The sequence below is a fragment of the Toxotes jaculatrix genome, chromosome 2, assembly GCF_017976425.1.
Source record: "Toxotes jaculatrix isolate fToxJac2 chromosome 2, fToxJac2.pri, whole genome shotgun sequence".
Lineage (NCBI taxonomy): Eukaryota > Metazoa > Chordata > Actinopteri > Toxotidae > Toxotes > Toxotes jaculatrix.
Window position 1 is genome coordinate 15,509,168 of NC_054395.1, and position 20,554 is coordinate 15,529,721.

At 40.2% G+C, this 20,554-nt stretch overlaps 1 protein-coding gene across 4 annotated transcripts in view; it reads right to left on the reverse strand.

Annotated features, from left to right (window-relative positions):
• The window catches only part of samd11 (sterile alpha motif domain containing 11), a 63,232-nt gene that overhangs the window by 3,936 nt on the left and 38,742 nt on the right, over positions 1-20,554 (reverse strand). For all 4 annotated transcript variants that reach the window (XM_041059847.1, XM_041059846.1, XM_041059848.1 and 1 more), the window contains exons 7-10: positions 18,401-18,554; positions 13,115-13,230; positions 12,697-12,775; positions 11,645-12,444 (exon numbers count right to left, since the gene is read on the reverse strand). In XM_041059847.1, coding sequence (XP_040915781.1) covers positions 11,645-12,444; positions 12,697-12,775; positions 13,115-13,230; positions 18,401-18,554 — 1,149 coding nt within the window. The remainder of the gene's footprint in view (positions 1-11,644; positions 12,445-12,696; positions 12,776-13,114; positions 13,231-18,400; positions 18,555-20,554) is intronic.

Sequence of the window (20,554 nt, forward strand, 5' to 3'; positions counted from 1 at the left end):
TGAACCCAGGGAAAATTTAGAATTTTTGTTTCATACATCACTTACACTACTAGGGATGGGGCCGATCCGATCCAGTATCTGTATCGGGTTCCGATACCAACACAATTCACGGATCGGAAATTTCCGATCCAACCTGCAGAGATTTCCAATCCATGAACCATTTCTGTGCTTTAATGTTGTCCGCTGAAATGACTCCACAGGTGATTCCCTGCCGGCTGCTCTGCTAACTGGCTGCAAAATGTGGAATGGATTTCCTGAACGGAGGAGTGTCTCAATGTGACACAGAGTAATGAGGCACGTACGCCTCTGTTCAGGAAGTCCATTCCACAGTTTGCAGCCAGTAGTGAAGGGAATTCTGGCTCTTTTTAGAGAACCCGCTCTTTTGGCTCGGCTCACTAAAAAGAGCCGGCTCTTTCAGCTCCCAAGCGGCTCTTCAGATTGTTTTGTTGATTAAATTAAATGACATGACACACTGCAGACGGCTTACTCTTCCCTGGACAGACTGAACGCCACAGTACGGGTCATGTTCTTCGATTTCTCTTCTGCATTCAACACCATCCAGCTGAGACTTTTGAGTGCTAAATTAGAGAAGATGCAGGTGGAGGCTCCCCTCATCTCATGGATTGAGGACTACCTGACAGGTCAACCACAGTTTGTGAGGCTGCAGGGCTGTGAGTCTGACCTCCTGACGAGCAACACCGGGGCTCCTCAAGGAACTGTGCTGTCTCCGTTTCTATTCACCACCTAAATGGCTGACTTCCAGTACTCTTCTGAGTTATGTCACCTCCAGAAGTACTCGGATGGCACAGCCATAGTGGGGTGTGTGGAGAGAGGAGGCGAGGATGAGTACAGGGGCCTTGTGGAGAGTTTTGTCAGGTGGTGGGGGGAGAATCACCTGCAGCTGAACGTGGCCAAGACAAAGGAGATGGTGGTGGACTTTAGTAGGAGTCAGTCCCCGCCCTCACCTGTCTATATTAGTGGGAAAGAAGTAGAAATAGTGACTACTTATAAGTTCCTGGGTGTTCATCTGGACAACAAACTGGAGTGGTCCACAAACACTGATGCTGTCTACAGGAAGGCCATGCGCAGACTTTACTTCCTGAAGAGACTCAGGTCCTTCAGTATTTGCAGCAGGATGCTCCACATGTTCTACCAGTCTGTTATGGCGAGCACCATCTTCTTTGCTGTGGTGTGCTGGGGTGCTGGCATTAAAGCAAAGGATGCCAACAGACTGGACAAACTCATCAAAAAGGCAGGGTCTGTTGTTGGCTTTAAACTTGTCAACCTGGAGGAGGTGGCGAGGGACAGAATGCTGTCAAAGCTGAGGACAATCATGGACAGTCCCTCCCACCCGCTCCATAAAACTGTGAGGAATCTGGGAAGCAGCTTCAGAAACAGACTCCTGCTACCACGCTGCTCTAAGGAACGGTACAGGAAGTCATTCCTGCCGTCCGCCATCAGATACTATAACTCATCTGTATCTGTCAGTGCTGTGCTCACAGACCTGGACTAATGCATCATCTCAGGTGCGCTATAAATCTCAGTTACATTAACTGTATATATAAATAATATATATATTTATGTATGTATGTATGTGCAATTGTCTGCTGCTATGTGTGTATGTATGTGGATAAAAGATCCCTTCCTGTATGTACTGCGTTTATTTTTCCTTTATATAATGTATTGCTCCTTGTGACTGCTGCTACAAATGAATTTCCCCATGGGGATTAATAAAGTATTTCTTAATCTGAATATTAATATTAATCTTATACTATAACGTTTTTTTGTATATTTTGAGGCCATACTAAAGTATGACTTTTTTTGGCCTATTTTGAAGCCTTACTATACTATGACGTTTTTGATAACATTTTGAGGTCAAAAAAAATTTTGACTTTTTTTTGGCCGATTTTGACGCTTTACTATACTATGACGTTTTTTATGACATTTTGAGGTCAAACAATTTTTTGACTTTTTTTGGCCGATTTTGACGCCTTACTATACTATGACGTTTTTTGTGACATTTTGAGGTCAAAAAATTTTTTGACTTTTTTTGGCCGATTTTGACACTTTACTATACTATGACGTTTTTTAATGACATTTTGAGCTCAAAAAAATTTTTGACTTTTTTTGTCCGAAAAAAACGCCATACTATACTATGACGTTTTTTATGACATTTTGAGGTCAAAAATTTTTTTGACTTTTTTTGTCCGATTTTGATGCCTTACTATACTATGACGTTTTTTATGACATTTTGAGGTCAAAAAAAATGTTGACTTTTTTTGTCCGATTTTGACGCCTTACTATGCTATGATGTTTTTTATGACATTTTGAGGTCAAAAAAAATTTTGACTTTTTTTGGCCGATTTTGACGGCTTACTATGCTATGACGTTTTTTATGACATTTTGAGGTCAAAAAAATTTTTTACTTTTTTTGTCCGATTTTGACGCCTTACTATACTATGACGTTTTTTATGAAATTTTGAGGTCAAAAAAAAAGTTGACTTTTTTTGCCCTAAAAAAATGCCATACTATACTATGACATTTTTTATGACATTTTGAGGTCAAAAAAAAATTTGACTTTTTTTGCCCTAAAAAAATGCCATACTATACTATGACGTTTTTTATGACATTTTGAGGTAAAAAAAAATTGTGACTTTTTTTGTCCGATTTTGACACCTTACTATACTATGACGTTTTTTATGACATTTTGAGGTCAAAAAAATTTTTGACTTTTTTTGTCCGATTTTGACGCCTTACTATACTATGACGTTTTTTATGACATTTTGAGGTCAAAAAAAATTTTGACTTTTTTTGGCCGATTTTGACGGCTTACTATACTATGACGTTTTTTTATGACATTTTGAGGTCAAAAAAATTTTTGACTTTTTTTGCCCAAAAAAAAACGCCATACTATACTATGACGTTTTTTATGACATTTTGAGGTCAAAAAAAATGTTGACTTTTTTTGTCCGATTTTGACGGCTTACTATACTATGACGTTTTTTATGACATTTTGAGGTCAAAAAAAATTGTGACTTTTTTTGTCCGATTTTGACACCTTACTATACTATGACGTTTTTTATGACATTTTGAGGTCAAAAAAATGTTTGACTTTTTTTGGCCGATTTTGACGCCTTACTATACTATGACGTTTTTTATGACATTTTGAGGTCAAAAAAAATTTTGACTTTTTTTGGCCGATTTTGACGCTTTACTATACTATGACGTTTTTTATGACATTTTGAGCTCAAAAAATTTTTTGACTTTTTTTGCCCTAAAAACACGCCATACTATACTATGACGTTTTTTATGACATTTTGAGGTCAAAAAAATTTTGACTTTTTTTGCCCTAAAAAAACGCCATACTATACTATGACGTTTTTTATGACATTTTGAGGTCAAAAAAAATTTTGACTTTTTTTGTCCGATTTTGACGCCTTACTATACTATGACGTTTTTTATGACATTTTGAGGTAAAAAAAAATTTTGACTTTTTTTGTCCGATTTTGACGGCTTACTATACTATGACGTTTTTTATGACATTTTGAGGTCAAAAAAAATTGTGACTTTTTTTGTCCGATTTTGACACCTTACTATACTATGACGTTTTTTATGACATTTTGAGGTCAAAAAAATGTTTGACTTTTTTTGGCCGATTTTGACGCCTTACTATACTATGACGTTTTTTATGACATTTTGAGCTCAAAAAAAATTTTGACTTTTTTTGCCCTAAAAACACGCCATACTATACTATGACGTTTTTTATGACATTTTGAGGTCAAAAAAATTTTGACTTTTTTTGCCCTAAAAAAACGCCATACTATACTATGACGTTTGACGCCATACTATACTATGACGTTTTTTATGACATTTTGAGGTCAAAAAAAATTTTGACTTGTTTTGTCCGATTTTGACGCCTTACTATACTATGACGTTTTTTATGACATTTTGAGGTCAAAAAAAATTGTGACTTTTTTTGTCCGATTTTGACACCTTACTATACTATGACGTTTTTTATGACATTTTGAGGTCAAAAAAAATTTTGACTTTTTTTGCCCGAAAAAAATGCCATACTATACTATTACGTTTTTTATGACATTTTGAGGTCAAAAATTTTTTTGACTTTTTTTGACCGATTTTGACCCCTTACTATACTATGACGTTTTTTATGACATTTTGAGGTCAAAAAAAATTTTGACTTTTTTTGGCCGATTTTGACGGCTTACTATACTATGACGTTTTTTATGACATTTTGAGGTCAAAAAAATTTTTGACTTTTTTTGCCCAAAAAAAACGCCATACTATACTATGACGTTTTTTATGACATTTTGAGGTCAAAAAAAATTTTGACTTTTTTTGTCCGATTTTGACGGCTTACTATACTATGACGTTTTTTATGACATTTTGAGGTCAAAAAAAATTTTGACTTTTTTTGTCCGATTTTGACGGCTTACTATACTATGACGTTTTTTATGACATTTTGAGGTCAAAAAAAATTTTGACTTTTTTTGCCCAAAAAAAACGCCATACTATACTATGACGTTTTTTATGACATTTTGAGGTCAAAAAATTTTTGACTTTTTTTGTCCGATTTTGACGGCTTGCTATACTATGACGTTTTTTATGAAATTTTGAGGTCAAAAAAAATTTTGACTTTTTTTGTCCGATTTTGACGGCTTACTATACTATGACGTTTTTTATGACATTTTGAGGTCAAAAAAAATTTTGACTTTTTTTGTCCGATTTTGACGGCTTACTATACTATGACGTTTTTTATGACATTTTGAGGTCAAAAAAAATTTTGACTTTTTTTGCCCGAAAAAAATGCCATACTATACTATTACGTTTTTTATGACATTTTGAGGTCAAAAATTTTTTTGACTTTTTTTGACCGATTTTGACGCCTTACTATACTATGACGTTTTTTATGACATTTTGAGGTCAAAAAAAATTTTGACTTTTTTTGTCCGATTTTGACACCTTACTATACTATGACGTTTTTTATGACATTTTGAGGTCAAAAAAAATTTTGACTTTTTTTGCCCGAAAAAAATGCCATACTATACTATTACGTTTTTTATGACATTTTGAGGTCAAAAATTTTTTTGACTTTTTTTGACCGATTTTGACCCCTTACTATACTATGACGTTTTTTATGACATTTTGAGGTCAAAAAAAATTTTGACTTTTTTTGGCCGATTTTGACGGCTTACTATACTATGACGTTTTTTATGACATTTTGAGGTCAAAAAAATTTTTGACTTTTTTTGCCCAAAAAAAAACGCCATACTATACTATGACGTTTTTTATGACATTTTGAGGTCAAAAAAATTTTGACTTTTTTCGTCCGAAAAAAATGCCATACTATACTATGACGTTTTTTATGACATTTTGAGGTCAAATAAAATTTTGACTTTTTTTGTCCGATTTTGACCCCTTACTATACTATTACGTTTTTTATGACATTTTGAGGTCAAAAAAAATTTTGACTTTTTTTGTCCGATTTTGACCCCTTACTATACTATGACGTTTTTTATGACATTTTGAGGTCAAAAAAAATTGTGACTTTTTTTGTCCGATTTTGACACCTTACTATACTATGACGTTTTTTTATGACATTTTGAGGTCAAAAAAAATTTTGACTTTCTTTGCCCAAAAAAAAACGCCATACTATACTATGACGTTTTTTATGACATTTTGAGGTCAAAAATTTTTTTGACCTTTTTTGACCGATTTTGACGCCTTACTATACTATGACGTTTTTTATGAAATTTTGAGGTAAAAAAAAAAGGTGACTTTTTTTGCCCTAAAAAAATGCCATACTATACTGACGTTTTTTATGACATTTTGAGGTCAAAAAAAAATTTGACTTTTTTTGCCCTAAAAAAATGCCATACTATACTATGACGTTTTTTATGACATTTTGAGGTCAAAAAAATTTTTGACTTTTTTTGCCCAAAAAAACGCCATACTATACTATGACGTTTTTTATGACATTTTGAGGTCAAAAAAAATTTTGACTTTTTTTGGCCGATTTTGACGCTTTAATATACTATGACGTTTTTTATGACATTTTGAGCTCAAAAAAAATTTTGACTTTTTTTGCCCTAAAAAAATGCCATACTATACTATGACGTTTTTTATGACATTTTGAGGTCAAAAAAAATTTTGACTTTTTTTGCCCAAAAAAAAACGCCATACTATACTATGACGTTTTTTATGACATTTTGAGGTCAAAAAAAATTTTGACTTTTTTTGTCCGATTTTGACGGCTTACTATACTATGACGTTTTTTATGACATTTTGAGGTCAAAAAAAATTTTGACTTTTTTTGTCCGATTTTGACGGCTTACTATACTATGACGTTTTTTATGACATTTTGAGGTCAAAAAAATTTTTGCCTTTTTTTGTCCGATTTTGACGGCTTACTATACTATGACGTTTTTTATGACATTTTGAGGTCAAAAAAATTTTTGCCTTTTTTTGTCCGATTTTGACGCCTTAATATACTATGACGTTTTTTATGACATTTTGAGGTAAAAAAAATTTTTGACTTTTTTTGGCCGATTTTGACACTTTACTATACTATGACGTTTTTTATGACATTTTGAGCTCAAAAAAAAATTTGACTTTTTTTGCCCTAAAAAAATGCCTTACTATACTATGACGTTTTTTATGACATTTTGAGGTCAAAAAAAATTGTGACTTTTTTTGTCCGATTTTGACACCTTACTATACTATGACGTTTTTTATGACATTTTGAGGTCAAAAAAAATGTTGACTTTTCTTGTCCGATTTTGACGCTTTAATATACTATGACGTTTTTTATGACATTTTGACGCTTTACTATACTATGACGTTTTTTATGACATTTTGAGGTCAAAAAAAATTTTGACTTTTTTTGTCCGATTTTGACGCCTTACTATACTATGACGTTTTTTATGACATTTTGAGGTCAAAAAAAATTTTGACTTTTTTTGTCCGATTTTGACGGCTTACTATACTATGACGTTTTTTATGGCATTTTGAGGTCAAAAAATTTTTTGACTTTTTTTGTCCGATTTTGACGCCTTACTATACTATGACATTTTTTATGACATTTTGAGGTAAAAAAAAATTTTGACTTTTTTTGGCCGATTTTGACACTTTACTATACTATGACGTTTTTTATGACATTTTGAGGTCAAAAAAAAATTTGCCTTTTTTTGTCCGATTTTGACGCCTTACTATACTATGACGTTTTTTATGACATTTTGAGGTCAAAAAAAATTGTGACTTTTTTTGTCCGATTTTGACGCTTTAATATACTATGACGTTTTTTATGACATTTTAAGCTCAAAAAAATTTTTGACTTTTTTTGCCCTAAAAAAATGCCATACTATACTATGACGTTTTTTATGACATTTTGAGGTCAAAAAAATTTTTGACTTTTTTTGGCCGATTTTGATGGCTTACTATACTATGACGATTTTTATGACATTTTGAGGTCAAAAAAAATTTTGACTTTTTTTGCCCAAAAAAAAACGCCATACTATACTATGACGTTTTTTATGACATTTTGAGGTCAAAAAATTTTTTGACTTTTTTTGTCCGATTTTGACGCCTTACTATACTATGACGTTTTTTATGACATTTTGAGGTCAAAAAAAATTTTGACTTTTTTTGCCCCAAAAAAACGCCTTACTATACTATGACGTTTTTTATGACATTTTGAGGTCAAAAAAATTTTTGACTTTTTTTGGCCCATTTTGACGGCTTACTATACTATGACGTTTTTTATGACATTTTGAGGTCAAAAAAATTTTTTACTTTTTTTGTCCGATTTTGACGCCTTACTATACTATGACGTTTTTTATGACATTTTGAGGTCAAAAAAAATTTTGACTTTTTTTGCCCGAAAAAAATGCCATACTATACTATGACGTTTTTTATGACATTTTGAGGTCAAAAAAAAATTTGACTTTTTTTGGCCGATTTTGACGCTTTACTATACTATGACGTTTTTTATGACATTTTGAGGTCAAAAAAAATTTTGACTTTTTTTGGCCGATTTTGACGCCTTACTATACTATGACGTTTTTTATGACATTTTGAGCTCAAAAAAATTTTTGACTTTTTTTGCCCTAAAAAAACGCCATACTATACTATGACGTTTTTTATGACATTTTGAGGTCAAAAAAATTTTTGACTTTTTTTGTCCGATTTTGACGCCTTACTATACTATGACGTTTTTTTATGACATTTTGAGGTCAAAAAATTTTTTGACTATTTTTATCCGATTTTGACGCCTTACTATACTATGACGTTTTTTTATGACATTTTGAGGTCAAAAAATTTTTTGACTATTTTTATCCGATTTTGACGCCTTACTATACTATGACGTTTTTTATGACATTTTGAGGTCAAAAATTTTTTTGACTTTTTTTGACCGATTTTGACGCCTTACTATACTATGACGTTTTTTATGACATTTTGAGGTCAAAAAAAATTTTGACTTTTTTTGCCCGAAAAAAATGCCATACTATACTATGACCATTTTTATGACATTTTGAGGTCCAAAAATTTTTTGACTTTTTTTGGCCAATTTTGACGACTTACTATACTATGACCATTTTTATGACATTTTGAGGCCAAAAAAAAATTTGACTTTTTTTGGCCGATTTTCACGCCTTACTATACTATGACCATTTTCATGACATTTTGAGGTCAAAAAATTTTTTGACTTTTTTTGGCCGATTTTGATGACTTACTATACTATGACCATTTTTATGACATTTTGAGGCCAAAAAAAAAATTTGACTTTTTTTGGCCGATTTTCACGCCTTACTATACTATGACCATTTTTATGACATTTTGAGGCCAAAAATTTTTTTGACTTTTTTGTCCGATTTTGACGCCTTACTATACTATGACCATTTTTATGACATTTTATGTTCAAAAAAAATTTTGACTTTTTTGGGCCGATTTTCACTCCTTACTATACTATGACCATTTTTATGACATTTTGAGGCCAAAAAAAATTTTGACTTTTTTTGGCCGATTTTCACGCCTTACTATACTATGACCATTTTTATGACATTTTGAGGCCGTTCTAAAGTATGACTTTTTTTGGCCGATTTTGACGCCTTACTACACTATGACCATTTTTATGACATTTTGAGGTCGTTCTGAAAAATGACTTTTTTTGGCTGATTTTGACGCCTTACTATACTATGACCATTTTTATGACATTTTGAGGTCCAAAAATTTTTTGACTTTTTTTGGCCAATTTTGACGACTTACTATACTATGACCATTTTTATGACATTTTGAGGCCAAAAAAAAATTTGACTTTTTTTGGCCGATTTTCACGCCTTACTATACTATGACCATTTTTATGACATTTTGAGGTCAAAAAATTTTTTGACTTTTTTTGGCCGATTTTGATGACTTACTATACTATGACCATTTTTATGACATTTTGAGGCCAAAAAAAAAATTTGACTTTTTTTGGCCGATTTTCACGCCTTACTATACTATGACCATTTTTATGACATTTTGAGGCCAAAAATTTTTTTGACTTTTTTGTCCGATTTTGACGCCTTACTATACTATGACCATTTTTATGACATTTTATGTTCAAAAAAAATTTTGACTTTTTTGGGCCGATTTTCACTCCTTACTATACTATGACCATTTTTATGACATTTTGAGGCCAAAAAAAATTTTGACTTTTTTTGGCCGATTTTCACGCCTTACTATACTATGACCATTTTTATGACATTTTGAGGCCGTTCTAAAGTATGACTTTTTTTGGCCGATTTTGACGCCTTACTACACTATGACCATTTTTATGACATTTTGAGGTCGTTCTGAAAAATGACTTTTTTTGGCTGATTTTGACGCCTTACTATACTATGACCATTTTTATGACATTTTGAGGCCATACTTAAGTATGACTTTTTTTGGCCGATTTTGACGCCTTACTATACTATGACATTTTTTGGCCTATTTTGAGGCCACACTGAAGTACGACTTTTTTTGGCCTATATTTTCTTTCAGACTCTACACTCTGCCTTTGTATTATCAATATAATTGAAATGGTTACAGATTTTGCTTCTTTTCCTAGTGTCACTTATTTTCTTAAGTATACCTTTCTAATTTGTTGATTTTGTCTTTTCTTGTAGCCCCTGGCTCTCTATCTCTCTGCCCCTCCTGCTCTCCTGTTCATGTGCTATTGCTGCTGCAAGTGTAACTACCGCTCCTCCCCCCTTTACTCAGCCCAAACACAGGCCGCAAACACATACTGACCAATCACGTGCGGCTTGAAGAAATAAAGAAAAAATGAAAAAAAAACCCGCTCCCAATCAGGAGTCGGCTCCCGTCGTTCACTTCAAAGAGCCGGCTCTAAGAGCCGTTTCATTCGTGACCGACACATCACTAGCAGCCAGCTAGCAGGCGAGCATTGAGCAGCACCGTGGCAAACCAACTTTTCAGCACAACATGTCCGCTGTGTGGAAATATTTTGCACTAGAAACACCACAAAGCAAGACAGCAACGTTTGCAACGTGCAATGTTTGCAACACCACTGTATCGGGGGGCGGAAGCTCCGTCGTGACCTACAAGTGGTAATAAGTAGTGATTAGCTCAATGCTAACATAATATGGAGAATCCCATTGACGGGCTAGCGCATTAGCATCAGTCGCGCTATTAACTTCTATACACAAACAATAAACCAACGATAAAGCGGGACACCATAACTGGTAAGTCATACAGGTAATTCACACACCAACAATATATTACTCACAGACTTATGTCCCTCCTAGGTACAGCAGGAAGACAATGAACCGTGAGTGAGCTGCCGCCCCTCGTGGATGTCTGCTACAGAGCCAGTATACTTAATTTGTGCTCATCGGACAAGTAGCCCTTTTATTTCTATTTTATTTGGAGAGGGGTAGTGTAAACGAAGGTTACCCTTTACAGGTATCTCTTTAATTTAATAAATATTGACTGTTAACATGGTTTCCTGTTTTTCTGACATGCATACATTTGTACTTATCATACTTGCCTGTAGAGAAGATTTATTACAGCATCATATAAAATCAACAATAATGATAATAGTATTAAAGCAAACAGAGCTCTGGTATCGGAATAGTATCGGTATCGGCAGATATCCAAATTCAGGTATCGGGATCGGATCGGAAGTGAAAAAATGTGGATTGGTGCATCCCTATATACTACTAACTGATAATCAGATTTGTATTAGAATAACTTCATATTGTTATTGATGGATAAATCAACTAACAGGTTCACCCCTGCTGACTAGATTTGTATAATGATAAAATACAGTTTATGGTACTTTTCTTGTTTACAGAAAGTATAGTAAGTATTCTGTTTGCAGTTATTATGTATTGTGTGTGTGTGTGTGTGATATGTATGGGAACAAACACCCCCCACTCCCCCATCTGCCCACGTGGCTGTTCTGCTTGTGGTGTGCATACGGGTCAGGGTAGGGTCAGAAGAAAGGGCCCCTAACAGGGAGAGGTCTCCTCACTAGAGACACGCACACAGAGAGTGACGCTAATGGGTTTCACATGTCGGCCTTCAGCCTTGTCTGCATGTCTGCGTGTGTGTGTGTGTATGAGTGAGAGAGAGAGTCTCTTACCCGTGTGAAAATAAGGGTTGGCGTAGGGGAATCCAAAGGGGAACGACTGGGCATGAAGAGCAGGCAGTGGTGGCATGAACCCAGGTGGCAGGTGATACTTGACATCAGCCTTGCCCAGTCCAGGGGTGAAGAGGTGGCGACTGGGTGACTCTGTACCTGCTGAGCTACAAGGGGCGCTCAGCCTGCCTGAGCTCTCTCCAGTCTCCTTGGCACTGTCACACACTCCCTTGCTGCTGGTCTCTTTGCCCCCATCTCTCTCCCTGTCCCTGGATTTATTAGTACTAGTGGACTTGGCACCAATGCCCTCCTGCCGCTCCGTGCACATCTCTGTTTCACTGTCTGAGTCCTTCATCTCCTCATCCTGCACCTCCCTGTCTACCTCCCTTCCTCTGTCCTCTCTTCCTCCTGTGTGATCCCCAGCACGGAGTTGTATCTGGGGGCCCCTGCGAGGAGCCTTCCTGGATTCGACATCTGGCCCAGCAGTGGAGCTCTGTGCCTGGGTGTCTTTGGGTGTGGAGGACACCCCTGGTTGTTGCTGCTGGTGGTTGAGGGTTAGGAGGGGTGTGGCAGCCCCATGGCGAAGCACCAGCATTGCATTTGAACGGCGAGCCAGCTCCTCACGGAGAGGGTGGCCCTCTGGGATGTCGTGGAGGCTCCGCAGGGCTGGATGGTCAGGGGGCAGGCCAGGAGGTAGAGCTACCAGAGGGTCGGAGCCCAGAAGACGCTGCTGCTGCTGCTGCTGTCGCTGGTGAAGACTTTCCAACTCCTTCTGTCTCAGCAGCTCGGCTGACATCTCAAGTCTGAGGCAGTGAAACACACAAGGATATGAACATCCAGACCAGATGTTTAAAATGTTACAGTATTTCACATGTACAGCGCTGTTTACATGGGTGCATTTTAAAAACATATAACTGTGTTCACAAGTTTGCTTTTACATGACAATAAACCCACATCACAAAACTTTACTTTGTGCTGTCCTTATTTATCATTAAACACTGCTGTCATAATCACTCTATGAGTACATCCTGTAACGTCACAACACTCACACACACCTGGCCAGATTCTGCTTCCTAAACATCTCCTGTTGCCGAGCAAAGATCTCAGCTTGAGCTGGTTGGAGGAAACCATACCCTATGACAGAAACAGAGAGAAAATACACACACACCTGTAAGCAAACATTTAAAAAGCTCCCAAATGTTAAAAATAGTGGGGAAATATCACAAACCTATGAGCAAATGTGAAAAAGTGATTAAGCTACTCTGCAAGAACACAATCGTACATGACTTCTTTCTTTAATGTAATATCCTGTGTTATATGTTACACAGTTTTGGAATTGAATCTTCTGATTTGATACAAAGTTGTGGATCATTTCCACAGATGTCAGTGCAAATGTGAAAATTAGATTTTTTTTTCTTTTTACTCATTGGTACTGGTACTATCCATTTAGCCTTAGCATAACTGATTACTCACCAGGGGCCTGGCAAAGAGCAGAGGGCATGCCCAGGAAAGGAGGCCGCAGGTGAGGTCCTAAGGCGATGTGAGGGGCGGTTGGAGGGGACAGTAGGGGCGGAGGGTGGGACAGTTCTCTGTGGACATAAAAATATAAAGACATTATGCTGAGTTAAGACAAAATGACAAGAGCATTAAGCATGGAGGTATGAGGAATGCACAATGGTTAAACGACTATTTCCAATCATTTTGTGTTTTCTTCCTTTGACTGTTCGTCTCAACTCCGTCTTTGTGAATGTGTGCACACTGCCACACCAATGTATGCGGTGTATTTTTATCGGTGAAGCTCCAGAGGCCCCCGCGTCGCCCCAGTGCCTCATCAGTCTTGTCACGCCGCAACAAGCGCCGCTGGCCATTGCTGTACCCTGGACTGCAGCCTTTCCTTCCCCTGCTGCCTCACACATACACACACACACACACACACACACACACAATATACACAGAAACACACATACACACAACTCTAGAACCACACACATAATGAGGGCTGAATGCACAATGCCAGTGTGTCATGCTCCGACAGCTGGGGCGGCCCCTGTGTCTTGACCGGGGCCACGGGCTGAAGGACCTTCTAATTAACACTCATCCCTCCTCTCTCTTCTCTCCCTTTTTTTACGCCCTTCTCCCTGTTTCCCTCCCTCTCTCCCTCCTGTTCTCTAGGCTGCATTGAAGCCGGTGAAAAGATGGAGCGTCCTGCAACCTCTGCTTCTGAAAAGGCCTCTCCATTATTGGCTTCTTCTTTTGTCCTCCTTGAGGGGGAAAGGCGCCTCTCACCTTTCTCCCTCTCTCTCTTGTTCTGTCTTACCCATCTTTTTTCCCTCTTCACTCCTGTCTCTCCACTTTTCTGTGACCTCTAAAAATCTGTCTTGTTCACCTCTTTCTTTTCCTCCACTTTTATTTCTTCACCTCCCCTCTTCATCACTCCATCTCATCCTGTCTCTTTATACCAGCCTTGTCTTGCCTCTTTGTGTTTTTCTCAGTTTTGCTCCCACTTATTTTTTCCCCACTGTAATCCATTCTCTCATTCTATCACTCTTTCTTTCTTTCTCATAGACATCTTTATGGGTACAAGGGTCTGGAGTGGGTGATGATGCTCTCCGGCCACTCGGTATCTCAAACCACAGATGTTTCCAAGGCCTTTTTCTGAGATTTTTCTCTCCCTCCAGCTTCCTGCCCTCACCTCTCCTCTTCCCTCTGCCTGTCTCTACATTTTTTCTCCTCCTGGGCTGCTGCTATCACACCAATCAGAGCTCAGCTGTGTGTGACTGCCGCCACACAAAAGCATACATGGGAAACAAGCTGAGGAAAACAACAAAATCAAAACCAACACTGGGACGCATGCAACCGCAAATATTGTTTTGCAACCGTGTTCAAATTAGCTAGCGTCTGCATGTCTCCCGCCTCACTAAACGGTGAGGGAAAAGGAGAGAGAGAGAGAGAGAGAGAGAGAGAGAGAGAGAGAGAGAGAGAGAGAGAGAGGAATTGCAAGGAGGGAGGGCAACAGAAGAGTGGGGAGATGAGATTCGAGAGGGGGGCGGCAATTCTGAGAGGAGTGTGTGTGTGTGTGAGGGGGGGATGGGGGGTTGAAAACCATTCATCGATCGCCTCCGCCGCTGAAATGTTAATGCTAATCGTATAACCGCTCTCTCCGGCGGTGCCTCGCACTCCAGTGGCAGCTCCAATTAATCTTGGGTGAGGGCTGCGGCGCGTGACCCCAGAGCCGCGAGCCGGGGCCCTGCTAGCCGCTGCTTATGTAATTACACCGCCCAGTGTGTAATCACCTGGCCTAATCCCTCTGGGCTAGCAATTAGCCTTGCGACGTGCAGTTCCACTAGGCTACGCCGAGGCGCCCGCAAAACTCCCATCCACCCTTGCTATGGCTCCCGCATGCCAAACGCCCATCACCCCCAACTCCCCCCTTCTTTTCTGATATTCCCTCTCTTTCTTCCCTCTCCTTACACCGCCTACCCTTGCATGGCGTTAGCCCGCAGATGAATAACGGTCAATTAAAGCTGCATGACTGGGGCTGCCAGGCGTCTGCGCCACCATAATTAGGCCTAATCACGGGGAGTGAGAGAGACAGAGAGAGAAAGAGTGTGTGTCTGACACTCCCCTTCAACTCCCTTCCTCCATCTCTCCCTCTCTTCCTCCTTTTATAGGAGGCAATTTTGAGGGAGGAGTGGCAGACATTAGTCGTTTTGCTCTGGGGCTGTGTGTGTCTGTGTATGTATGTGTGAGTGTGTGTGTGTGCGGTTTTCTTTTTGCCCTATCTGTACATTTTGTTGGCAAGCCACTAACATGCTATAAAAAAAAAGACGAGGCAAAAACACTCACCTAGTTTTTTTTTGTTTTGTTTTGTTTTTGCATGAGACTGAAAATGGGCAGAGTCACAAATACAAGGTGGACTCATAATCACGCAAAACTGTATCACTGGATGCTCCCTCTCATTCTCTCTCCCTCTGCCTCCCCCCTCTCCGCCGCTCTCTCCCTCTCTGTCTCTCTGCCTGCAGTGAGGCCAGGGGCTCCTGGGGAATTCACTGGTGTGTGACGACCTGTCAGAGTGGCGACAGCGGTCCCGTCCCACAGCAGCCCAGGCTGTGTGTGTGTGTGTGTATACGCGCGCGTGTGTGTGTGCTTAGGAGGCGGGGGAGAGAGTGAGAGAGAGAGAGAGAGAGAAAGAGAGAGAGAGAGAGAGAGAGAGAGTGTGTGTGTGTGTGTGTGTGTGTGTGTGACAGGGCTGCCCTTAATGACGGAAGCGTGGGGGGATTAGGAGCGCCGCGCGGCCGCCTTCGGCTCCTTCTCCGCAGGAACACATTTACACAGGAAGCTCATTAAAATGGATGAGGCTCCCTCCGCGCTCATTCTCTCGCTCTCTCTCCCGCCCTCTATCTCGCTTGCTCTCTCTCCGTCCTCCCCTTATCTCACACTCTCTCGATCTCCTCACTCCCTATTTTGGTTCATCTCTCTCTCTCTCTCCGTCATTTCGTCCTTTCACTCCTCTCTTCGTTCCCGTTTTAAGCTTCCATGTTTTCTACTTTCCCCCTCTCTCTCTCTTTCTCTCCCCCTTTCTCGTTACTTTCCATCCCTCCCCTATTTGCCTTGCAGATGCTTGGTGAGCTTAGTGCCATTTAAGGCCAGACAAATGGAGCGCCAGGCTCTAAGCCCATCGAGCGGCCCTAATGATTTGTTTTTAACAATGGGCCCTAATGGGCCCCAGATAATCAATGATGAGGGGTCGATGGAAAGGTGAGCCATGGAGAGAGTTAGAGAGGGGGGGGGGGGGGGGCTCCCGTCTCTAACTCAGTCCTCAGTCTCAGCTTTTCATTTTTTTTTTTAACTCCCCAATTATCTGGATTTTAAGCTTCTCTTGTCTTTGCACTCATTCCACTCTCATGTCTTTTCCGAAATTTCTCCTCCTCTCTTTTTTTCCCCTCAGGTTCCGTGTACTTTATACGGAGTACACTCTGGCATGTAGACACACACATACATTACATGGCCAAAAGTATGTGGGCATGAGATTGTTGAACGTCTGTGCACAAACCCATGTTGTTATAAGGCACATCCACAAGAGCATTAGTGCAGTTTGGCAATATAGCCCATCATACAGTCTGCCTTAAAGGTGCATCATAAGCCCATCATAAAGGTGTTGGATGGGGTTGGGGCACTATCCCGGCCAGTCCTCAACTGTTGCCAGTGGAAGCACACTGTAGTCTAAAAAATGTTTTATGCAGCAGCTTTAAGATTTCCCTTAATAGGAAGTAAAGGAGCTGAGCCCACAACATTAAAGTAAACCAAAAATGACTCCAGACTAAAAGTACATAAACGTATGTGTCTACATATTTTTGGCTCTATGGACAATGTGCATGACAGTAAATGCAGGTGCAACATTATACAGATTTTGCCTCACTCTTTGTCTGTTTGCCTTTTTCTTCCTATAGCATTCATTCATTCATTCATTCATTCATTTGGACATTAGTCCAAGTGATGGAGAGGGCACTTAAGCATATTTTCCCCATTAACCCCTCTTTTTTACTCACTCCAAAAAACATGTTTAGAGAGAAAGGGTTAAAGAGGAGGAATGGGGGAGGTATAGGGGGACGGAGTGAGGTACAGATAGATAGATGGAGGGAGGGCGAGGGCTAGTTAACTCTCCCCGGTCCTGTGTGGCTAATTACTCTGTGTGCTGTCGGAGAACAGCCGCGGCTCACTGACTACGTTCACACTGCACCACTGGCCACACACACACACATACATACAACACACGCACACACAAATTAGCAGACATATTCACACTAACAAACCCAAATTCAATCCACATAGATGAGCATGCAAGCCGACGGCCAGCTTGAAAAATGGAAAAAACAAACACAAACAAACAATCAGCCCGCCCTTCTCGCCTCAACACACACACACACACGCACACACAAAATATATACACCCCCACAGCCTACCAGAGCTGCACCACACAGCGCCTGGCCGCTCTGCTTCCTGCTTATATCCCCACCCTTACCCCTCACCACCTCCTCCCTGTCTCTCACACTCACACACACACACACACAGACACACACACACATATACACACACACACCCTCCCCCCCTGCTGCCGCACCGCCGGCCCATTATCGATCCCCCGCCTCTCCCCGCGCCACATAAATAATCGACAAGCAATTACCCGCCCACTCCCGCTGCCCCCGGCTTTGTTTGGGAGGCGCAGGGGCCAGCGCTGGGGGGAGAAGAGGGAGGAAGAGCTGGGGATGCAGGCGTGCAGCTCCACAGTGGTAGCCAAGAGGTTATTGGATCCTTAGTTTAGACATGTATGTGGAGATGCACATACATTGACACACACACACAAATGTGCACTGCAGCACACTGAAAAAAAGATCAGATTTTAGGCTAGGAATGGGCGGAAGAGTGGAGAAAAAAAAGTGCAGTGATACAGTGTGGTGCAGTGGTGTTGTGATGAGAACTGGGAATGAATTAATTCCTTAAACTCTTTCTCCAACTTACGAGCATTTTCTGAACATTTTTTCATTGTGATTTCAACATTTACATGTGGTCACATCAACTGCGGCCTCTCATGCAGTGTGTGTGTGTGTGTGTGTGTAGATGTGGGTGTTGGGCTTTATTAATGATTAATAACAATGGTATTCCAAGCAGAGAGTGGTTGCAGTTTCAAAGGCTGGCTATAGCAAGGTTGTCATAGAGATTTGGGTATCAAGCAAGTTTGTGTTTGCATCTGTTTCTTACCTGTCGGTGAAATGTGCGTCCCGGTGCTGAGGCAGACCCTGCTTGCGTCTCTGGCTTGATGAAGAGGAGCTGCCCGCCGAGGGCAGGTGAGCTTCTAAGGCCACTGGATTCCTCACCGCTGCAGCCAGTGCCTCCTGACGAGCACGCAGCAGGTCTGAATAAGGAGCAAAATAACAAAGGGAGGGAGATGGGAAGATAGAGTTGACAAGACAAAGACGAGGAAGGATTAAGAATTGAGGCAAAGAGGAAAGACGAGAAGGAGTCAGAGGGAAAAAAGCAAAGGAAAGGCAAGAGAGAGGGGAGATAAGGGAGGATAAAAAAAACAAATTTAGCATCCAGCTCCTTATGTCTACACTATGATATTGAAAGTAACTCAGCTTTGTGTGGAAACTTTTAGACAGATAATCCAATGTACTATACATTTCACCAGCTTATAGTTGATGGCTTCCGTTAAGTGTGCTGCACATTAGCTGCAAGTGTAAACATGACAGGGTTTTGGGCAAAATAGAAGAAGTGAAGCATACTTTAAAAAGTTATTTCTTGCCTTGTAGTGATGGATGTGGGGTTAAGTATGCAGATAGCACATAAAAACACCAATAAGTCATTTTAAAAGCCCACTCGGCTCGGCTCATTCCACATTAATTCTGAAAATGACTGTGATGCTTTTTCTAATCCCCATGTTACACCGATATATATATATATATATATATATATATATATATATATATATATATATATGTGTGTGTGTACAGACACATGAGCATGTAAACACACACAAACCGAACAAACAGACATTTTGGCAGAGGTGTATGAAATTAGCACATCACACTTTGGAACTGAGCTGCCCAGTTTCAAGCAAATGTAAGGAATAAAGAGGTGGATGCGGAAAAACAAAAAGGTTAGAAAGATGCCATCAAAAATTATGGTGCGTGTGTGATAATGTTTTCAAAACAAACACTGGCAAATGATTAATAACGTTGTGTTTTTGTACCATCGAGCGAGCAAAAAGCAACTTCACACATCAGGTGCAGAGCATTTTTACCCCTCCCCACCTTCACCACCATCATTGCACCTTCTCCCTCAATCTCTGCCTGCCCTCTTCTCTCCACCTCCTGCCCTCTACCACTCGCCTCATTCCAGCTCTTTCTTCGCTCTTCCCCTCTCTCCCAGCCACCCTGGTTCTCTCTCGCCCTCGTAGGAGAAGAGGCCTCATCATTATCAGCCAGGCCAGGCCACACCAGGAGACATGGCTTCTAATGAGAGAAAAATCCATCCTGCTCTCTCTCCCCTCCCTCTTTCTCTCCTCCCTCTCTCTCTCTGCCTCAATCTATCTATCCTCTCTCTCTGCTCTTCTCCGCACCCCCCTCCCCCTCCCCCCACTTTTTTAATTAGACAGATCCCTTGGGAGCTAGGGGCCATTTCCGCCGCCGGTACGGGTGTGATGTGTGTCTGTGTGATTTAGGTGCTTGCGTGTGCGTGCCTGACTGTGTGTTTCCGTGTGTGTTGTGTGTGCTGAAGCAGTTGAGCGGGCGCCGGGGAGGGAGGAGGGGGGGGTGAAGCGACAGATATTAATGCGGCCTAGCTCCGGTGTATCGATCTGTTTGCTGCGCCAGGCCGCAGGGGACTCGGCTGGCGGCAGACAAGGGTGTGTGTGTGAGTGTTTGTGTGTGTGTGTGTATGTGTGTGTGTGTGTGTGTGTGTGTGTGGTGGTGTGGGGGGGGGGGGGGGGGGGGGTAAAGGGGGTTGTGAGAGATAAGGGAAGGATCAGAGGGAACTGGAGCCCAAGAGTGCACACACAAACACATATATATACACACACACACACACACACACACACACACACAGAGTCGCACTGTTGTGCACTTGCATACATGGTGTAGGGGTGATAGGGTGGAAGAGTTGACCTCTAAGACTTTACTGTGGTCACAATCCCACCTCACCAATTAGTTTGTATGACTAGCTCAGTTAAAGGGGCACTCCAGTGATTTAATGTTGCACTACCATAAAGTTTGGAGACTTCCAAAAGACACATTATAAAAAGAATGGTCAATCAATGCAGCAGAGCCTGAGATATCCTGACTATACTGCAGCCAAAACATGACACAAGGAAGAGGACTTAACTTTCAGCTTTAGACCTTAATTAGGAGTTGAGCT